Genomic DNA, 21297 nt, shown 5'->3' with positions numbered 1-21297 from the left:
TCTACCCTCAGGTCTGGCATGGTTCCATCTGAACTACCCTTGCCTGACATCCGACATTCTTCACAACCTGCCTCTCAATCAGCTCGCTCTTGCACTCTGCCTGGGAGGTTTCCTCTGCTCCCAATCAAGTGCCCTGAAGAACAAAGGCCGCCAAGTTCGTGCTCTCTCCTGAGACAATAAGGACCTCTCCCCTACGAAATTTTCCCCTCTTCTCTTCATGGCCCCCTCCTCGGGTCCTGTCTCCATAGAGTCTTTCCTTCCTCTCTCCCTTCTCTGAACTTCTATGGAATCTACTGCTGGGATGTCACAATCTGTCATGGACTATTTTGATTTGTTTTCCAGTTGCAGTTTGGGTTTTCATCTGTCTCTAATGAGTACTTTGAAGGCAGAGATCAAGATCATGGCTGTTCTTTCCTCCTAACTCCCTCCCACAGCACCAAGCAGAGGGCTGGGCAAAGAAGAGGTCCTCAGTTTCTGATGCGAAAGTTCGAGTGTTTGACCTTGATGGGAGAAGACATAAAGGAAGAAACATATGGAAGAAGAGATGAAAGAGGTGGTGTTGAGCTGTGAAACCTCTTACCTCACTTGTTCCACACTGCACCATGACTTGTGACATAAAGATCACATTCCCCAAGGTTTTAATATCCTCCCCTTCCCATGCCTGAATAGGTTCCGAAAGGATCTGCAGCTCCAGCTGTTTTCTCTTTCTGAGATCTTGGCACTGCCCCTACGGAACCAAAGCAGAACATAATGGAATAGGAATTCTTCCGAAACAGACCTAAAACAAGACGAAAATAAGATGTGGTTCTCGACTCTCAGATTTCCACTGAGTCCCTGTTCTTCATCGCAAATCCCATCACCAGCTCCATTCTGGACAGACAGAAAGATCTACTACTTTAAATTGCTGGCCTTGAGCCCCCAGACATTTTGTAAGGAAGAGCTACTTCTCATTTTGTCAAAACATCAAGATAAACTGGTAGAAGGGGATTGCTTCTCCCTCCCTGCAAGGAGTATGGGAAAATAAGCAGAATGACATCAAACGGGGACAGTACATTCAGATCTGCTGCTTGGCATCCCTGTTGGCTCCACCTCCCCTCCATCTTGTCTATCTTTGCATAAATAGAGCTTTGAGTTACAAAGCAATCTTATTTTTCTAACTCAGTTTCCAACCAAATAACATCTTAATTTATAAAATAACTCCAAGAGTTATTGAAAAAGAGAAAGTTAAACTCCTTATGCCACAGTGACTCAAACTGATCTTATAATGAAACATGTACACTGTGCTACACTTTGTTTTGGGACCAGTAGTAGGTTGCTATAAAAAGTACTAAGTTCATTTTTATCCTTAAAAGGATTCGAAAAAGAGATACAACTGAATTGCACAAATACAAATTGAAAATACAAGCCAAGAAACAATATGTAGGCTATAATTACTATATATATATATATATGATTGTTTCAGAAAATGCGGTTATCTTAAAATAATTTAACAGCATTCAATCCAAATTGAATATGAAAATAAGCATATGATTAGTTATATTCCTGTTTCCAAATGACTGTCATAGCATTTGGGGATGTGTTTTCTATAAAATCTCTGCTGTCCCTTTCAGGTAAATGAAAGCTTAAAGAAATAAACTGATACATTTTTGAAGCACCTGGAATGGGAATAATATGTATACTATAACCATCAAAGCAACTTGTACAACATGTAAAATGATTAGAACTAATTTGTTTTCAAAAGAGACATGTTATATTCAATCTTTTCAGGAAAAAAGAAAGGGGACACAAATAACAATAACAAATGCCACAGGTTTCAGTGGCCCTGCTCTATTAGGTTGAACCATGTCAAACTGCCAATAATTGACCATTTTTTGTCTCCCACAGCAAATTGAACCTGATACCTTACTCTCTGGTCTTCAACTTGCTGTTTAACTGCGGACACGTCAGGTACAGATCTTTTAACAGCAACCAAAATGAGGTGATGGTGAAAGGTGCATCATAATCTTACAGCAAGAATCAATAACTGAACCTCAATCCCCATCACTTGGAATACTACGGAAATGTCTAAAATGAAGCTCAACTTAATCAATCACCCCAAATAACATTTACTTTCCTCCTAAAATGCCACCAAGCGGTTTTACATTAGTGGTTTCAAGAGGACATTAAGCCATCATGCTCAAGATTTAAGATAAAGGTATCTTTGATAGCAATCTGTATACGGCAATTGCATTTTAGCTGTTTTTTTTTTTTTCCTTTTAGATTTGATGAAGGATTTCTTTTTCCTAGGCAAAGAATAGACTCACACCTTTTGGCATAAGTAGATGAATCCAGTATTGATGCCAATCAGTGAAGGACGAGTTGCACAGACGTAAGGTGAGCAACACAGGGGTAAAGACAAAGAGACAAAAGAAACCCCCCACCCACACAGCCATGCTTAATGTGGCAGAGACTTCAAATGTGAGTACTTTACACCCTCAGCCTGGCAACCTTTCACAGGTGAGCATGATGTTTGGAAGACAACATTAAATGAAACAATCACTGCAATACGGTCACTAGAGCTTACTGTTTCCACTCCAAAGACCTTTGCAAAAGGAAAGAAACATTACACACAAGTCACTGTTTTAGAACAAAGACTACGAAATAGAGAATAATAATTTTAGAGCAGCACCTACCATGAGAGTTTTGAATGCTACGATTGCTTTCAGAATATCCTGGTGATCTGGATGCGTATCCTATCAAAGAAATACATTTTAAAACAGTATTAAAGGAGAACAGATCAGTGGTTGCCAGAGGGTGGGGTGGGAGGAAGGTGTGGCTGCAAAGAGATCAAAAGAGGACATTTTTGAGGGATGATGGAACTGTTGTGTATTGCATCAGTGATGGTGGTAACTCAAATCTGTACATGGGTTAAAAGTCATAGAACTGTACCTCAAAGGAAAAAAATCAGTTTTGCTATATGTTAACTTCAAGATTAAAAAATAAGACAGCACTTGAGCATTTGGAATCTCAGCACCTTTAATGATTAGGTGATGAAGAAATTAAGACAGTTCGGAAGACATTATATATTTGGTAACATATATTTGGTTATCGAGGCAAGGGTTTCCATTTCCCCTTTTGCTATTATACTGTGGATAATAAATAATAATTATTTGGGGTCATCATTAGGTCATGTTGTTAGTAAATGATAAGAAGTAAGGAAATGTAGAAACTGAGTGATACTCAGAAAAATCAATCCAATCTCACATGCTAAACCTCCTCCATTTTCTTTCAGCAGGCTAAACCTGGTGGACGGGAAAAAATTCCAAGTTTATACCATGTGCTCCTTCTTCAGCAAGCTTATTTGGTCTGCAATTTCATGGGACTTACAATCCCCAAAAGTGAACAGGTTCAAAAATGGTTCTGAGGGGCTTCCCTGGCGGTCCAGTGGTTAAGACTCTGCTTCCAAGGCAGGCAGCAACAGTTCAATCCCTGGTTGGGGAACTAAGATCCCACAAGCTGGGCAGTACAGTCAAAAAATGAATTAGCTTCAGAACGAATAAACAGCCATTTTTTAAAAAAATGGCTTTGAGGAGTCCACACCTGCATAACTCTTTATGAAAGGAAAGTGGAGCTCCTTGGGGAGAGATCCAGCTAAGCTTTGAATTTCAGCTGGAGTAATGGGAAGATATCTGCTGTGCAACCAGCCTCCAGTGATAAAATACAGAGCTGAGCAGACTAAGGGTCTAACCCAAGCCAAGAACAGCACTGCTTATGAAAAGAAAGGTTGTATTCCTTTATAAACTCATCCTTCCCCAAATCAGCTGACCCCTGCGAAGTTCAAATGTTACTCTATCATGAGCCCGCAGCCATGCTCAATGATCAGAAAGCTGGATAAAGTGTTTTATCAGATGGTGAATTCATACTTGGGGTATGTATAATCTCATAGTGGGAAATGAAAGGCAGCCAAAGGCAGGGGACCACCAGCACATGGAGAAGGAGTGGAAACAGGCTCCAGGACAGAGGATCCAGGCAGGAGGAGCACCTGGGATTTTATCTCCTCCAGTGAAGCGTGTATTAATATTTGCACTTCAGCACTGAGCAGTCACGGAACCTGAGGCCGCTCATTTCTGAATTTTTGTGAGAAACCAGGAGGGGCCAACCTCAAACGATTCAGCAAATTGGTTTAGCTTTTGGAAAGCCATCCAAGGGCTCAACACCTTGCCGGGCTCTAACTGAAATTTCATTCTGGCTGGCATTACTCACTGGCTCCCCACTGCCTGCAGATTTCTGGCAGGTCAAAGAACCTGAGAATGTGGTTTCGCTCAGAGTACACACTTTCAATCCTTACAAATGCTGACATGACCGGCAGTGTGCAACCTTTTTCTTTAAAGATATTCAAACCCTTTCAAACCTCAAAACCTTTCCCCAGACACAGGAAGAACAAGTAGGGTAAATGCAGCCTCCAGGCCCCCCTCACCCACCCACAACACCATCCCCCAGGCTCCAGCACACAAGAACCACTCAAGAAGCCACCCCTGCTGACTGGCTTTTAATAAGAGGATTTGGGCTCTTGAGACAAAAAATGCAAGGGGACTTTGATGGAGATGTCTGGATGCGTAAAGAAAGAAACTAAGAGTGGACCCATTTATTCTTCTTTCAAGAAATACCAGAATCTTCCACTGTAACCTAGCCTCAGAAAGCTGAATGACTGCAGTGACCTAGGGATAAATGCTTCTGTCTATAATAATAAAAAAAATTTTCTGCACATTTTCTGATGCTGTTTTGCTTTGTTTATCTCCCTCAAGAAAGTTGGTTCATATATCAGAGCAACAGAAGATTTCTTGGTGAAAGATCTCTCTGTAGAACCACCATCTGAATCAACCAATGAGCAAGACCGAGGCTGGGAGAAGGGAGGGGAGGGAGAATGACCATGAATATTTAATAATAAAGAAAGAGTATCTTTCAGTTATTAGATGAGTAAATCTGAGGGATCTAATGTACAGCATGGTGACTACAGTTAATAACACTGAATTGTATACTTGAAAGTTGCTAAAAAAAAAAAGACATTAAAAGTTCTCACACAAAAAAAGTGGTGGATGTGCTAATTAACTTGATTGTATGGTCATCATTTCACAAAGTACGTGTATAATGAATAATCACATTATACACCTTTTAAAACTCACGTTATACAATCTAAATGCATACAGTTTTTATTGGTCAGTCATACCTCAAAAATAAAGCTAGAAAAAATTAATAAAAATAAGTCCAAAAATTTAAAAATCTTCAGAGGAAAAAAACAGTCCCCTTCTTATCTTGCTGCATAAAGAGGAAAACTAAAAGCCCAGGAAGAGGGAAGACTGGATCAAGTAAATTTTGAAACCAAGATTTTTCCTGAACTCCTCACCAAGGCTAGTTTGGAGGCAGACCGGCTGCTGCCTCCATAGCAGAGGTCCATACTTTGTATGCGAGCTTAAAACAGTTCACCTTCCCTTACCTCCATATGCCGTTCCAACTCTTGCAAGAGTGTAACATACTTTTCCAGTCGCATGAAAGGTTTGCTGAGGCTTGTTGTTAAAATGAGGATACCTGGACTGGATGCACCTTGATTTTCCATAAATCGTTCCAGCTCATCACTGGCAAAAGGATGAATATAGTTTTGTTATTGCTTAATATTCCATATAAACAGCTATTGACTGAACATGATTTTCCTGTATTTCACAGCATATAAAACCAGATAAAATTTGTGTCACCAGCCCAAATGCTGTCCAACGCATTTCAACTCAATTCCATCAGCATGGCATGCAGCACTGGGTACAGTGGTGAGCCAGGCACTCGTAGCCCCTGGCTTCGTTTCCTCATCCAACACTTATTTATTGAGCATCTACTAAGTGACAGGCTCTGTTCTCTGTTGGGAATACAGCTGTGAAGAAAACAAAAATCTCTGCCCTTAAGGAAGCCTATACCCAGAGTCATGGGGTAAACAATCTATCAGATGATCTCAGTGTCAGGTTCGGAAAGTCTTTTCTGAGTCACTGCAAACATTTAGTTACTGGCTGGTGAGATGTCAAAGAGAATAACTCACCAAGTGCTTTCTATCACCAGAACATCACTTGCAATGTTCCAGAATCAAGTCCTAAATTCAGACAGCAGCATGTCTCCATGACTAATCACAAAGTCACTTAGCCTAGGATCTGAAAACATACAGCAGGTTACCCAAATAACTCGGCCAAAAATAACAAAAGGACTGTAGGGAATTCCCTGGCAGTCCAGTGGTTAAGACTCTGAGCTTCCCCAGCAGGGGGTATAGGTTCCATCCATGGTTGGGGAACTAAGATCCCACATGCCAAGTGGTGGAGCCAAAAAGAAAAACTTCTTAGGAACCATGTCCTGCCAACGTGTAACCTGGGGTTTTCCCTGCCCTTCAGCACATTCTGGATTTTCTCCTTTCCTCCATCACGATTCTGAGTCCTTGGGCTGCAAGATCATTATAGTTTACATTTCTGAAAAATATAAAGAAGGAAATCTGCTTTATCACTTGACCCCTCTCCTTCCTTGCTCGCCCATGCATATCCAATCCATCACAAGCCTTCTTGTATCTGTTCATTCCTTTCCATTCGCACTGCCACTGAGTTGGTTCAGGCCTTCATCTCATTCAGTCTAGTTCACTTCAATAGTTCAGTGGATCCCCTGGCTTCCAGGCTTTCTGGCTTCTGAAACCCCTTGCAAACCACCATTTTACCCCTGCTGCTTTCCTACTTAAAAACCTCCACTTACCTGTGAGATCAATTCTCCACTTTTTAGACTCCCACTGACCCCACCAATCTTCTCATCACTCTCCAACAGGAACCCTGTACTACCAAATGACCTATTTATTCTCCTAGAATACATCTTACGCAGCACTTTCTGACTATGGCATGTTGGAATACGTTGTATTGTGTTCAAAGAAACTCACTATCAGTGATAACATGCTAGGGGGTGGGGATGGGGTAGGTTGCCCGTTAACCCTACTATAAACACTCTCCCTATCTCTGGGCTTTTGTGAGCAGGAGAGAAAAGAATGGAGTTTCAGTTGTTAAACAGAAACTGTGAATCACACAGAATTAAAGGAATGTCAGAGGAAAAAGAACTGGGAATTGCCACCTTCACGGCAGCTAGAGCTCATCTGAGTGGTCACACCTAACCATCAGTGCTTCCTGTTTCATCAGTTTCTGCAGTTTTGGCCCAGAAGCAGCCAAGGGGATTGAAGTGCCCTGGACTTGAAATCATAAAACAAATTTGGTGACCCTGGATCAGTTACCAACCTCAGCTGACTCATCTGTAAAACAGAGATAAAAACTACTTCCTACTAAAATCGTGAAGCCTAAATATTGAGGTTTATAAGGCTACTGCTTCACGCTAAGTCTTTGCATGCATTTGTTCTTGTTTAATATTCACTACAACATTTTCACACGGGTGTTATCTTCATTTTACAGACGAGAAACATAAGACTCAGGAAGGATGAGTGAAAGCAAGTAAATAGCTAAGTTGGGGTTCATACGCAAGTCTGTTGGAAATCAGTACCACCTGATGCTTGATGTGGAACACAGACATGGCACGGGCCATCTCTGAGGTCTAAATCATGAATAAAAGGAGGGTGGGGGCTGAGTTGACTTGAATAACACAGGGAGAACTTCTATGAGAAATAGTCCTTTGGACCTAGAAATTCTAATACTAAGTGAAGTAAATCGGATAGAGAAAGACAAATACCATATGATATCATATATATGTGGAATCTAAAATATGATACAAATGACCTTGTTTACAAAACAGACTCACATAGAAAATAAATAAACTTATGGTTACTAAAGGGGTTACAGGATGGGGGAAGGATAAATGAGGAGTTTGGATTAGCAGATACAAACTACTATTATATAAAGCAGATGAACAGCAAGGTCCTACTATACGGCACTATATTCAATATCCTGTGATAAACCTCAGTGGGAAAGAATATGAAAAAGAATATGTGTCTATATGTATAACTGAATCACTTTGCTATACATTTGAAACTAACACAACATTGTAAATCAACTATATTTCAATAAAAATTTTTAAAAAATAGTGCTTAATGCAAGTCACTAGGGAAACACTTGGTTAGCCTGCCTCTGGGTCAGATTGGCTTAAACTTAGTAAAAAATCATCACATATAAAATATAATTAGGAAAATAACTTGAAGTGGGAGAGTGCATTTGAGTAGAAGTGTACTTTTGAGAAAATCGCGTTCCTAACTTCTTTTCAATTTGGTAAACAAGTCTTATTTTTCCTTTCCATGACTAAATAACTACCGCATCCTCAATGTTCTACTCAAATTGATACAAGGGTTACAACAATTAAAAGCAAATGTCAATGTGTATTTTACTACTTTCCATGCAACATTCTAACTTCTAGGCTTGTCAAATATTACAAAAGAATTTCTTTAATTTTTCCAATATAACATGAGATCGCTATCTCAGAATAAAACACTGGTTATTGGGGGAAAAAATAACATTTGACTATTGCAACAAAAGAACAAAATTATCTTAAAGCCACTGCCCAGTATGATAAATAGATCCTGAAAGACACATTTTACTTAGCCAAATAAATTTAATGCACAAATTAATATCATTATATACAAATATAATATGCAAATGTATATCACTATACCAAAACACAATCTGTCTTTCAAATACAGCTTTTAACTTTTATACAGCCTATTTGAAATGTCTTTTGAGTTTAACATGTTCTGTATGTGTGATGTGATACAACAGAAGCAGTTTTCAACGTGTGAATGTTGTCTGCAATTCAATATAACCTTATCTCACAGAATGCACATGGTGGATGGGGCTTTGGCACATTCTGGGTTGGGCTGGAAAACTCAAGAAAATTATTGTACATTATAATGACAGTACAGGGCTTAACTATCTCATCTAACAGTGTTTCTGTAGAATCTCTGCATAGATTTCTACTTCGAATGATGATAACTCCATCTAAAGCAGCTAGAAAAGGGTCAGACTTTTCCCCCCTTTGCCTCACTCTCTCGCACCAGCCTTTCTTGGGAATCGCTGTAGTCGGGAAAGTGATGATGAGACATGAGGAGCTGGGAGGCTGGGTCTGGCCAGTGGAAAGTCCCAGGGATGCCACTCCCACTGGGTTGGGTGGATCTCACTTAGCCCTTTTTTCTCTGATCCGGTCCCAGAACCTAGGCTGCCTGCTTCTTTTCTGTCCCCACCACTTTTTGTTTGTGATTAGTCTCACTTGCTCCCTTCCCTGGTTCCTCAAAGACAGAACAGAATCGAGTCTCAGAATTTTCCTTAGGTTTTACATAAGCAAGTACACAGCTCTGGGTTTTTCTCAAAGTCTTCACTGCTGACAACAATGGTAAACAAGAGAGTGAATAAAACTAACAAGAGGAAAAGGACATGTGGTGTTTGTGGTAGCTGCCACAGTAGAGCCGGAAGTGAGGTCCAGATCTGCCTCCATGCTCTCTCTTCCTCTCCCTACTCTGTCGTTTCACACCGGGTCGCTCTCCCTCGTGAAAAAGAATGGATGCCACAATGAAGCATGGGAAAGAAGCGGGTATTTTTGTAAGGGTGAAGTTACTCCCAGAAAGAAACAAAAGCTACAATAGGAAGCCAGAAGGGGAGAGAGAGGGGAAATCCCAAAAGACCTTACCCAGGGCAGAGCAAAAGACCGGGGCAGTCATTCAAAAATATGTAAATATGGGGAACATATCAAGGTTGGGGTCTGCTTTATATCTCGAAATCCAGAAAATGGCTTACTGTTCTTTTCACAAGGTTCCAACACACGATCATAGCATTTTAAAGCTGTGTGTGTGGTCTCGGTGCCAATCGTCATAAACATTTCTAGTATGCTACTGCCACCTGCCGGCGGAAAGAAAGATGTGCACCTGACTGGCTGGCTCTGACTCGGTGATTAGTGAGTGAAAGTGAAAGTCGTGTCCGACTCTTTGCGACCCAATGGACTACATAGTCCATGGAATTCTCCAGGCCAGAATACTGGAGTGGGTAGCCTTTTCCTTTTCCAGGGGATCTTCTCAACCCAGGGATGGAACTCAGGTCTCTTTACTAGCTAAGCCACAAGGGAAGCCCTTGTGATTATCCAGCTGCTAAATACCTACAGCTTTAGCAGAAATCCAACAATGTCCCTATTTCAGCTGAAACCTTCATGTAAAACAGGATTTTAATCTGAATTTTCATTCAACTATGCTTTGCCTCTAATATGTCAGCATAAATTACCACAGGATGCCTAAAAAATAGCTGAGATTATACTAGAAACACCATTGAGGATAACGCCAAATATTTTAATTTTCACTCCTTACATGTAAATAAGTTATTAAGATAAAAATTCAGTTCTATGGGACTCCAGTAAGTCTTCCATCAATTCAAGGGATATTATAAAATTCTCAAAAAAATCACTAACCATATGTAGAATAAACAAGAAGCTATGATATAGCACAGGGAACTATATTCAATATCTTGTAATAACCTATCATGAAAAAGAATTAAAAACTATATATATATAAAAGGCTTCCCAGGTGCCCCAAGTGGTAAAGAACCTGTTTCCCAATACAGGAGACATAAGAGACCGCGGGTTCCATCACTTGGTCAGGAAGATCCCCTGGAGGAGGGCATGGCAACCCACTTCAGTATTGTTGCGTGGAGTATCCCATGGACAGAAGAGCCTGGCAGGCTACAGTCCATAAGGTTGCACAGAGTTGGACACGACTAAGGCGACTTAGCACACACGCACACGCACGCACACACACACACACATACGCTGAATCACTTTGTTGTAAACATGGAACATTGTAAATAACTATACTTCAATGAAAAAAATCATTAACCAAAATCAAGCCAATAGGATACAGTAGTTTTCCCCCCAAAGTAGAGAATCTTTATATTAACTGTGGAACAAATTTTAAATCATAATGTTTGAAGGAATCTCTACTGTTATTTATATTTTAAACTCCTAACATGGATAAATACAGACTCAGAAGCATTTTAGCACACAGAATTACAACAGAAAATTCTTCAGTTGCGAACTTTCAAAGATGTGAACGTGGAGCTTACTAATGAAGACCTGTTGGAAATGGAGGCCCAGAGAAAGGATGGAGGGAGACAAGAGGAAGAAGAAGTAACTGCAGAACTGAATAATTTCACGACGCAGGAAAAGGCAAGGGGATTTTCTTTATTTGAGGAGGCTCTGTTAGTCACAGGACCCAAACGTAGAACAGTACACAAAGGTTGCAGCAGCCATTCAGACTGCAATCCGGTGCTACCATGGCATCTCTGACGAAAAGAAAAAAGAGCTGCTAGCCAGACATTACTGGATTGTTTTTTCAAGAGGGTGGATAGAACTGAATCCATCAAGGAACCAGAACCTGTGCCATCAACATCAGGCATGAGTGAAATTGCAGCTTGCCCTCCGTCTCCTGTTGCTCTACCATCTCCCACCTCCTCTTCGTCCTCCAGTCAGTAACTCATCTTGCCTGTTCACTCGATGCCAGCTCCTGTATGCCAGCTGTTGTACTGTGCTATTGTGCTTTTCAGGGTATTGTACTGTAAGATTGAAAATGTTTTAAAATATAAATTTATTAATTTTAATTGGAGGCTAATTACTTTACAATATTGTATTGGTTTTGCCATACATTGACATGAATCCGCCACAAGTGTAATTCAAAAAAAATAAAAAATAAATAAAATGTTTTTATTTTTTGCGTTTGTATTTTATGTATTATTTGTGTGAAATGTATTATAAACCTACTACAGTACAGTACTATATAGCTGATTGTGTTAGTTGGGTACCTAGGCTAACTTTGTTGGATTTATGAACAAATTGGACTTACAAATGTATTCTCAGAATGGAACTTGTTTGTATGTAGGGGACTTGCTGTTTCATATAATATTGCTTATATGTGGAATCTAGAAAAATGATACAGATGAACTTATTTGTAAAGCAGAAACAGAGACAGATAAAGAGAACAAACAATGGACACCAACACGGGAGGGATGGGTGGGATGAACTGGGAGGCTGGCATTGACATATACACACTTCTGATACTATGTATAAAATAGGTAACTAGTGAGAACCTACTGTATAGCACAGGGAACTCTATTCAGTACTCCGTAATGGCCTCTGTGGGAAGGGAATCCAAAAAATAGGGGATATATATTTACATGTACGTGATTCACTTTGCTGTACAGCAGAAACTAACACAACATTGTAAAGCAACTATACTCCAATAAAAACAATAATAAATAAAAATAAATAATTTTTTTAAGACAGAAAATTCTCTAAACACTACAAAAATCCGTCATCTGAGGTACACCATTTCTTTCTGGTATTTATTCAGAATTGCTATTCTTGGATCAGAAAAAAAAGAATATGTACTCATATAAATGGTAAGCTAACATGATGGTGATATCTTTTTATAGGCATTAAGAAATTTACCCTTATCCACACAGGATGTTTAAGTATCCATCACAGGAAAAATGCCTCTGAACCATTTTGTCTTTACTGAAGATAAATAGTAAAGTATGAAAACATTCCTGGAAATAATAAAAACAAATTCAAGACTGGCGTTCCCTTGCGGGAGGGAGCAAAGGAGGAGCAGGAAATATTGGAAAGTGTGCACAGGGCTCCAGTTGCAGCTATAATTTGTTTCTTAAGCTGAATGGTGGGAATGTGGGTGTACTTTATTTTCTCTCTGCTCTTTGTGTGCTTGAAATGTTGCATGATTTTTTTCTAAAACACAACAAGTAGCTGGAAGATGAATAAAGTACAAATGAGGAGTGACAGCAACTACCTTGCCGGGTACTTTACGCACACTGTTGCATTGACTTCTCGCACCAACCTGGCAAGGTAGGTGGTTTAATTTTCACTTTACAAGTGAGAAAACTAAGGTTTAAAAGTGAAGTGAATCCTGTTTACAATAGCTAGAACATGGAAGCAACCTAGATGTCCATTGGCAGACAAATGGATAAGAAAGCTGTGGTACATATACACAATGGAGTATTACTCAGCCATTAAAAAGAATACATTTGAATCAGTTCTAATGAGGTGGATGAAACTGGAGCCTCTTATACAGAGTGAAGTAAGCCAGAAAGAAAAACACCAATAGAGTATACTAACGCATATATATGGAATTTAGAAAGATGATAACGACCCTATATGCGAGACAGCAAAAGAGACACAGATAAAAAGAACAGACTTTTCGACTCTGTGGGAAAAGGCAAGGGTGAGATGATTTGAGAGAATAGCATTGAAACTTGTATGTGAAACATATGTGAAATAATGAAGAGTCCAAGTTCGATGCATGAAACAGGGCACTCAAAGCCAGTGCGCTGGGACAACCCAGAGGGATGGGATGGGGAGGGAGGTGGGAGCGGGGGTTCAGGATGGGGGACACATGTACACCCATGGCTGATTCATGTCAATGTATGGCAAAAATCACAACAATACTGTAAAGCAATTAGCCTCCAATTAAAATTAATTTTTTAAAAAGTGAAGTGGATCACCCTGGTGATTACAGTTTACAGTTCTGCTTCTAAGTGGCAGAACTGTAAACTGAGACAATATAAAAGTGGTAAAAAGTTTAGGATCTAACAGCAAGGACCCAACAGAAGCAGAAGAGAATAAGAAGAGGTAGCAGGAATATACAGAAGAACTATACCACAAAGGTATTCACGACCCAGATAACCATGATGGTGTGGTCACTCACCTAGAGCCAGACATCCTGGAGTGTGGAGTCAAGTGGGCTTTAGGAAGCATCACTACGAACAAAGCTACTGGAGGTGATGGGATTCCAGTTGAGCCATTTAAAATCCTACAAGATGATGCTGTTAAAGTGCTGCACTCAATATGTCAGCAAATTTGGAAAACTCAGTGGTGGCCACAGGACTGGAAAAGGTCAGTTTTCATTCCAATGCCAAAGAAAGGCAATGCCAAAGAATGCTCAAACTACCATACAGTTGAGTTCATTTCACATGCTAGCAAGGTTATGCTCAAAATCCTTCAAGCTAGGCTTCAGGGGCATGTGAACCAAGAACTCCCAGAGGTACAAGCTGGGTTTTGAAGAGGCAGAGGAACCAGAGAGCAAATTGCCAACATTCGTTGGAACATGGAGAAAGCAAGGGAATTCCAGAAAAACGTCTACTTCTGCTTCACTGAGTATGCTAAAGCCTTTGACTCTGTGGATCACAACAAACTGTGCAAAATTCTTAAAGAGATGGGAGTACTAGACCACCTTACCTGTCTCCTCAGAAGCTTGTATGCAGTACGAGAAGCAACAGTTAGAAACGGACATGGAACAACTGACTGGTTCAAAACTGCAAAAGGAGTACAAGCCTGTATATTGTCATCCTGCTTATTTAACTTACATGCAGAATACATCATGTGAAATGTTAGGCTGAATGAATCAGAAGCTGGAATCAAGATTGCTGGGAGAAATATCAGCAACCTCAGATATGCAGATGATACCACTCTAATGGCAGAAAGTGAAGAGGAACTAAAGAACTTGATGACGGTGAAAGAAGAGAGTGAAAAAGTTGACTTGAAACTCAACATTAAAAAACTAAGATCATGGCATCCAGTCCCATAACCTCATGGCAAATAAATGGGGAAAAAATGTAAACTGGCAGATTTTATTTTCTTGGACTCCAAAATCACTGCGGACGGTAACTGCAGTCATGGAATTAAGACACTTGGTCCTTGGAAGAAAAGCTATGACAAACCTAAACAGCATATTAAAAAGCAGAGATATCACTTTGCCTACAAATATATATATATATATATATATATATATATAGTCAAAGCTATAGTTTTTCCAGTAGTCATGTATGGATGTGAGAGTTGGACCATAAAGAAAGCTGAGCGCTGAATAATTGATGCTTTTGAACTGTGGTGCTGGAGAAGACTTGAGAGTCCCTTGGACTGCAAGGAGATCCAACCAGTCAATTCTAAAGGAAATCAATTCTGAATATTCATTGGAAGGACTGATGCTGAAGCTGAAGCTCCAATACTTTGGCCACCTGATGAACTGACTCATTGGAAAAGACCTGGATGCTGGGAAAGATTGAAGGCAGGAGGAGAAGGGGGCGAGAGAGGATGAAGTGCTTAGGTAGCATCACCAATTCAATGGACATGAATTTGAGAAAACTCTGAGAGACAGTGGAGGACAAAGGTGGAGTGCTGCAGTCCATGGGGTTACAAAGAGTTGGACATGACTCAGTGAATGAACAATAACAACAAAAACTGAGAGGAGGCTGGTCCTCTGAATTAAGAGCAACAAGCTACACAAGAGGCCAGCTAGGTTGCTAGAGAGAACCAGGGAAAGAGACAACTAAGGAGGGCCAGAAGAAACTTCAAACACTGGTCTCAAAAAACTATCCCTAGAATGAGATCCCAGAAATAAACCCAGATACCTATGGTCAATTAATCTTCGACAAAGGAGGCAAGAGTATAAAATGGAGAAAAGTCAGTCTCTTCAGCAAATGGTATGGGAAAGCTGGATAGCCACAGGGAAATCAATGAAGTTAGAACACTCCCTTACACTATACACAAAGATAAGTCAATATGGCTTATAGACTTAAAAATAATACAGGACACCATAAAACTCCTAGAAGAGAACATAGGCAAAACATTCTCTGACATAAATTGTACCAATGTTTTCTTAGGTCAATCTCCCAAGGCAATAGAAATAAAAGCAAAAATAAACAAATGGGACCTAACCAAACTTTTAAGCTTTTGAACAGCAGAGGAAACCATTAACAAAACGAAAAGACAACCCACAGAATGGGAGAAAATGTTTGCAAACCATGTGACTGACAAGGGGTTAAATTCTAAAATATACAAACAGCTCACACAACTCTGTATCAAAATATCTATCCAATCCAAAAACAGATTTGACATTTTTGTCAAATAAGTAGACATTTCTAAGTAGACGTTTCTCTGAAAAAGACATACAGATGGCCAATAAGCATATGAAAAGATGCTCAACATCACTAATTATTAGAGGGATTGCAAAACAGAACTGAAATGAGGTATCACCTCACACAAATGGAAAATAACAAATACTGTACATATATCCTTACTCCTCTTTCTTCTCTTAGTTTAATTAATAGACAGAAAATTATTATACTACTAATAATTATGGGAATGTATTATTGGGTTTATAACATATAGACATGATATGTATAACAAAAATAGCACAAAAAGGGAAGTAGAGAAAAAGAAAAGGAAGTAGAAATAGAGCTATACTAGGAGCAACGTTTTTCTATCTCCCCAGAATTAAGTAACTGTTAATATGAAGCAGCTTCAGGCAAGATGTATATGCAAAGCCTCAAAGCAAACACCAAAAAAAATAATTTCTGGGGTAGGAGAAGAGATTGACTCAGGTGGGCATGAGGGATCTGCTGTGACAGAAATGATTTTGAATTGTGGTGATGTTTGTATAACTCTATACATTTACTAAATATAAGTTAAGCAAACTGGTTAAAAAACAAAATAATTCAAAAAATCACGAAAGGAAATTGGGTTTCAGCTCTGACATCCAAAGAGCTTAGAAGTTATCATTACCATTCTCACAACAAGAAAAACACTGAACAAACTGAAAATCAATTACTTTCTTTAGATCCACTGAGAATTGAGATCACAGGGAAAGCCACCAGCCCAAAATCTAGAAAGACAGTCAAACACAAAGAATTAAAACCAAGATCAATTTCCCTGAGGAGAAGCCACTGGTACTTTTGATACACTGCAAGAGTCTGAGCATGGACTAGCTTGACAATTAAAAATTCCCAAGGATCCAGTCAGGGAGCCCAAAACTTTTGTGTGTTTTGTATCCATTAACCCAAGCAGGCTGTCATAGAGACAATCAGAGAAAAATCCCTTTGTGTTTCAGAGAAGGGGAGAGAAAAGTGACCATAGTGAAATGCTCCCAGAACATTCTCTGTAACAAAGGCTTGCTCTCCAAAGGAAACTATGTTGTCAGAGACTTATCTGACCCTCTCTCATCTTCCTCTCATAAGTAAGAGGAGGAAAAAAGTCTAAGAAACTCTTCTACAGATCAGAGGTCAGGGACACTGGTCCATTAAATAAGTAAAATTTATCCATAATATTATAGAATGCATCCCTTCCATTACACCTTATACCAACCACATGAACATGGCTCCAATATAACAATGGTGGATTACAGCTGAGAGAGCTGCAGGATGTGGACTCTGTGAGGAAATTCTTAAGACACACAAAGATACAGAGAGGGAGGGGAACAAACAAAGAAACTAGGAAAAACTAAAGCCACTAGTACTCACAGAAAGCACAAGCAAAAGAAGAAAAAATAAGTAAGTGGGACTATATCAAACTCCAAAACTTCTGCACAAGTAAAGGAAACTATCAATAAAAAGAAAGGCGACCTATGGAATAGGAGAAAATATTTGCAAGTCATAATCCTATAAGGGGCAATATTCATAATATATAAAGAACTAAACTCAATAGCCAAAAAAAAAAAGAGCCAAACAATCTGATTTAAAAATGGGTTGAAGAACTGAAAAGACATTTTTCCAAAGAAAACATACAAATGACCAACAGGTACATAAAAAGGTGCTCAGTATCACAAATCATCAGGGAAATACAAATCAAAGCAATAATCAAATCCTACTCATGCTGCTAGGATGGCTATTATCAAAAAGACAAGAGATGCCAAGTGTTGGAAAGGATGTGGAAGAAAGGGAACCCTTGTTCACTATTGCTGGGAATGTAAATTGGTGCAGCTACTATGTAAAACAGTACAGGGGTTCCTCAAAAAATTAAAAATACATCTACCATATGACCCAGCAATTTCACTTCTGGGTATATATCCAAAAACAAAACAAAGCAAAAAAAAACTCAATTTAGAAAAGATACATTCACCCCAGTATAGCAGCACTATTTACAATGGCCAAAATATGAAAACAACCTAAGTTTTCATGGGTAGATGAATGGATAAAGAAGCTGTTTTATATAAAACATTTCAGCCCATTTTTAAATCAGATTGTTTGGCTCTTTTTTTTACTATTGAGTTGTGTATACATATATACACACTAATCAGCCATGAGAAAAAGAAATCCTGCCATATCCAACAACATGGATGGACATTAAGGGCATAATGCTAAAGTGAAATAAACCAGACAGAGAAAAGTACTGTATGCTATCACTTACATGTGGAATCTAAGTAAAACGTCAAGCTCAAAAAGAGAGAGACAGAGAGAGAGAAACTTGTCATATATAATAGAATTCCCATAAGACTATTGGTGGTTCTCTCAGCAGAATCTTTGCAGGTCAGAAGGGAGAGGGATGATATATCGAAAGTTGTTTTTAATTTTTTTAATTGAAGGATAATTGCTTTACAGAATTTAGTCACTAAGTTATGTCTGACTCTTGTGACCTCATGGACTGCAGCTTGCCACGCTCCTCTGTCCATGAGATTTCCTAGGCAAGAATACTGGAGTGGGTTGCCATTTCCTTCTTCAGGGGAGCTTTCCAACCCAGGGACTGAACCTACATCTCCTGCGTTGCAGGTCGATTTTTTACTGCTGAGCCACCAGTGAAGCCCTATATTGAAAGTACTGAAAGAAAAATACTGCCAACCAATAATATAATATCTGGCATTATTATCCTTTATAAACAAAGGAGAAATAAAGACTTTCCCACATAAACAAAAGCTGGAGACTGTATCACCATTAGATTTGCCTTTACAAGAAATTCTAAAGAGAGTCCTTTAAGTTGAAATTAAGACACTAAACAGCAACACAATAGCGTTTTTATTTATAAAGTCACTGGTAAAGTTAAATATATAAACAAATACAGAATACTATAATACTGTTAGCTATAGTACATAACTTGCTTTAATTCTGGCATAGAAATTAAGAGATAAAAGTATAAAAATAACTATAAAAAGATGCTAATGTATTGACTCATTGGAAAAGACTCTGATGCTGGGAGGGATTGGGGGCAGGAGGAGAAGGGGACGACAGAGGATGAGATGGCTGGATGGCATCACTGACTTGATGGACATGAGTTTGAGTGAACTCCGGGAGTTGGTGATGGACAGGGAGGCCTGGCGTGCTGTGATTCATGGGGTCACAAAGAGTTGGACAGGACTGAGCGACTGAACTGAACTGAATGGATATACAATGTAAAAAGATGTATCTTGTGACATCAATAACATAAAGTGGAGGGGAAGTAAAGTGTAGAGTTGTGTGTGTAACTGAAGTCAAATTTTTATCAACTTAAAGGAGATTGTTACGTTTTATGTAAGCCCTGTAGTGATCATAAAGAAAATGCCTATAGATGATACACAAATGAAAATAAGAAAGGAATCAAAACATGTCACTACACAAAATCAATAAAACATGAAGGAAGACAGCAAGAGACAAAAAAGGCTGCAAGATAAACAGAAAACAATGAACAAAATGGCAATGGTAAGTTCTTCCTTTTCAATAATTAAATTTAAATGGATTAAAGTCCTCAAAAGATATAAAATAGCTGAATGGATTTTTTTTTAAAGACCCAAATACATGCTGTCTAAAAAAACTCACTTTATTTTTAAAAACAAACTCAGGCTGAAAGTGAAGAGATGGAAAAAGACATTTTATGCAAATAGTAACCAAAAGAGCACAAGGGTGGCCACATTTATATCAGACAAAATAGACCTGATATCAAAAACTGTCAAAAGAGACAAAGAAGGACAAAAAAGTATCACAGTAAAACGATTAACTAACCAAGAAGATATAACAATTAAAATATGTATATATGCAAACAACACCAGAGCACACAAATATATAAAGCAAATATGAACAGACTAAAAGGAGATATAGATAGCAACACAAGAATACCAGAGAAATTTAATATTGCGCTATCAATAATGGATATAACATCCAGATAAAAAATGACTTGAAAAATGCTTATAGATCATATAGACATACATATCAACCTGCCCAACAGAGCAGCATATGCATTCTTTTAGTGCACAGAGACCATTTTCCAGGTTAGGTTATGTGTTATGTTACAAAACAAAACTTAACTTTAAAAATACTGAAATCATACCAAGTATCCTTTCTGATTCCAACAGAATGAAACTAGAAATTAACAGAAAATTGGAAAATCCCCAAATATGTGGAAATTAAACAACACACTCTTGAACAACCAAGGGCCAAAGAAGAAATCAAAAGGGAAATTAGAAAATATCTTCAGACAAATTATAATGAAAATACAACATATCAAAACTTACTGAATGCAACAAAACAATTCTAAAAAGGAAGTTTATAGTGATTAATGCCTATATTAAAAAGAAGAAAGAGCTCAAACAATCTGACTTTACACCTTAAGGAACTAGAAAAAAGAACAACAAACTAGGTCCAAAGTTAGCAGAAGGAAAGAAATAATAAAAATTAGAGCTGAAAAAATAAACAAAATTGACCTTTAGTAGACTAAGGAAAAAGACTCAAATAAATAAAGAAAATTAAATAAGAGACATTACAACTGATGCCATGAAAGTAAAAAGGATCATAAGCAACTACAGGCATACCTCTTTTTATTGCACTTCACTTTATTGTGCTTCACATATATCGTATTTTTTACAAATTGAAAGTGTGTGGCAACCCTGCATCAAGCAAATCTATCAGCACCACTTTTCCAACAGCATCATTTTAAAATTACGATATGCACATTTTAAAACATGTTAATGCATGCTTAATAGCCTATAGTATAGTGTAAACATAACTTTTATATGCATTAGGAAACAAAAAAATTTCAGGTGAGTTGCTTTATTGCAGTGGCCTGGACCAAACCTGCAATATCTCCAAGATATGTCTATTCTATGAACAATTATAAACTAACATACTGAATAACATAGAAGAAATAGACAAATTCCTGGAAACATACAGCCTACCAAGACTGAATCATGAAAAAAAAGAAAATTAACACACCACTAATGAGTAAGAAGATTGAATTTGTAATCAAAAACCTCCCAACAAAGGAAAGCCCTGAACCCAGTGGCTACACTGCTGAATTCTATCAAACATTTAAAACTGAATTAACACCAATCCTCCTCAAATTTTTTCAAAAAAATTAAAGAGAAAGGAACACTTTCAAACTAATTTTATGAGACCAGCATTACCTTGATACCGGAGCCAGAGAAAGATACCACAAGAAAAGAAAACTACAGACCATTATCCTGATGAATATAGATACAAAAATCCTCGACAAAATATGAGCAAACCAAATTTAATAGCACTTTTTAAAAGC

General features: G+C 38.5%; 1 protein-coding gene across 15 annotated transcripts in view; it reads right to left on the bottom strand.

The window, feature by feature from the left end:
* The window catches only part of ARHGEF6 (Rac/Cdc42 guanine nucleotide exchange factor 6), a 117321-nt gene that overhangs the window by 19122 nt on the left and 76902 nt on the right, over positions 1-21297 (bottom strand). For all 15 annotated transcript variants that reach the window (XM_027535289.1, XM_027535291.1, XM_027535293.1 and 12 more), the window contains 3 exons: positions 5474-5612; positions 2673-2732; positions 581-727 (listed from right to left, as the gene is read on the bottom strand). In XM_027535289.1, coding sequence (XP_027391090.1) covers positions 581-727; positions 2673-2732; positions 5474-5612 — 346 coding nt within the window. The remainder of the gene's footprint in view (positions 1-580; positions 728-2672; positions 2733-5473; positions 5613-21297) is intronic.

The sequence above is a fragment of the Bos indicus x Bos taurus genome, chromosome X, assembly GCF_003369695.1.
Source record: "Bos indicus x Bos taurus breed Angus x Brahman F1 hybrid chromosome X, Bos_hybrid_MaternalHap_v2.0, whole genome shotgun sequence".
Classification (NCBI taxonomy): Eukaryota; Metazoa; Chordata; class Mammalia; order Artiodactyla; family Bovidae; genus Bos; species Bos indicus x Bos taurus.
Note: the sequence above shows the minus strand (reverse complement) of the source record. Positions and strands in the feature narration are given on the sequence as shown.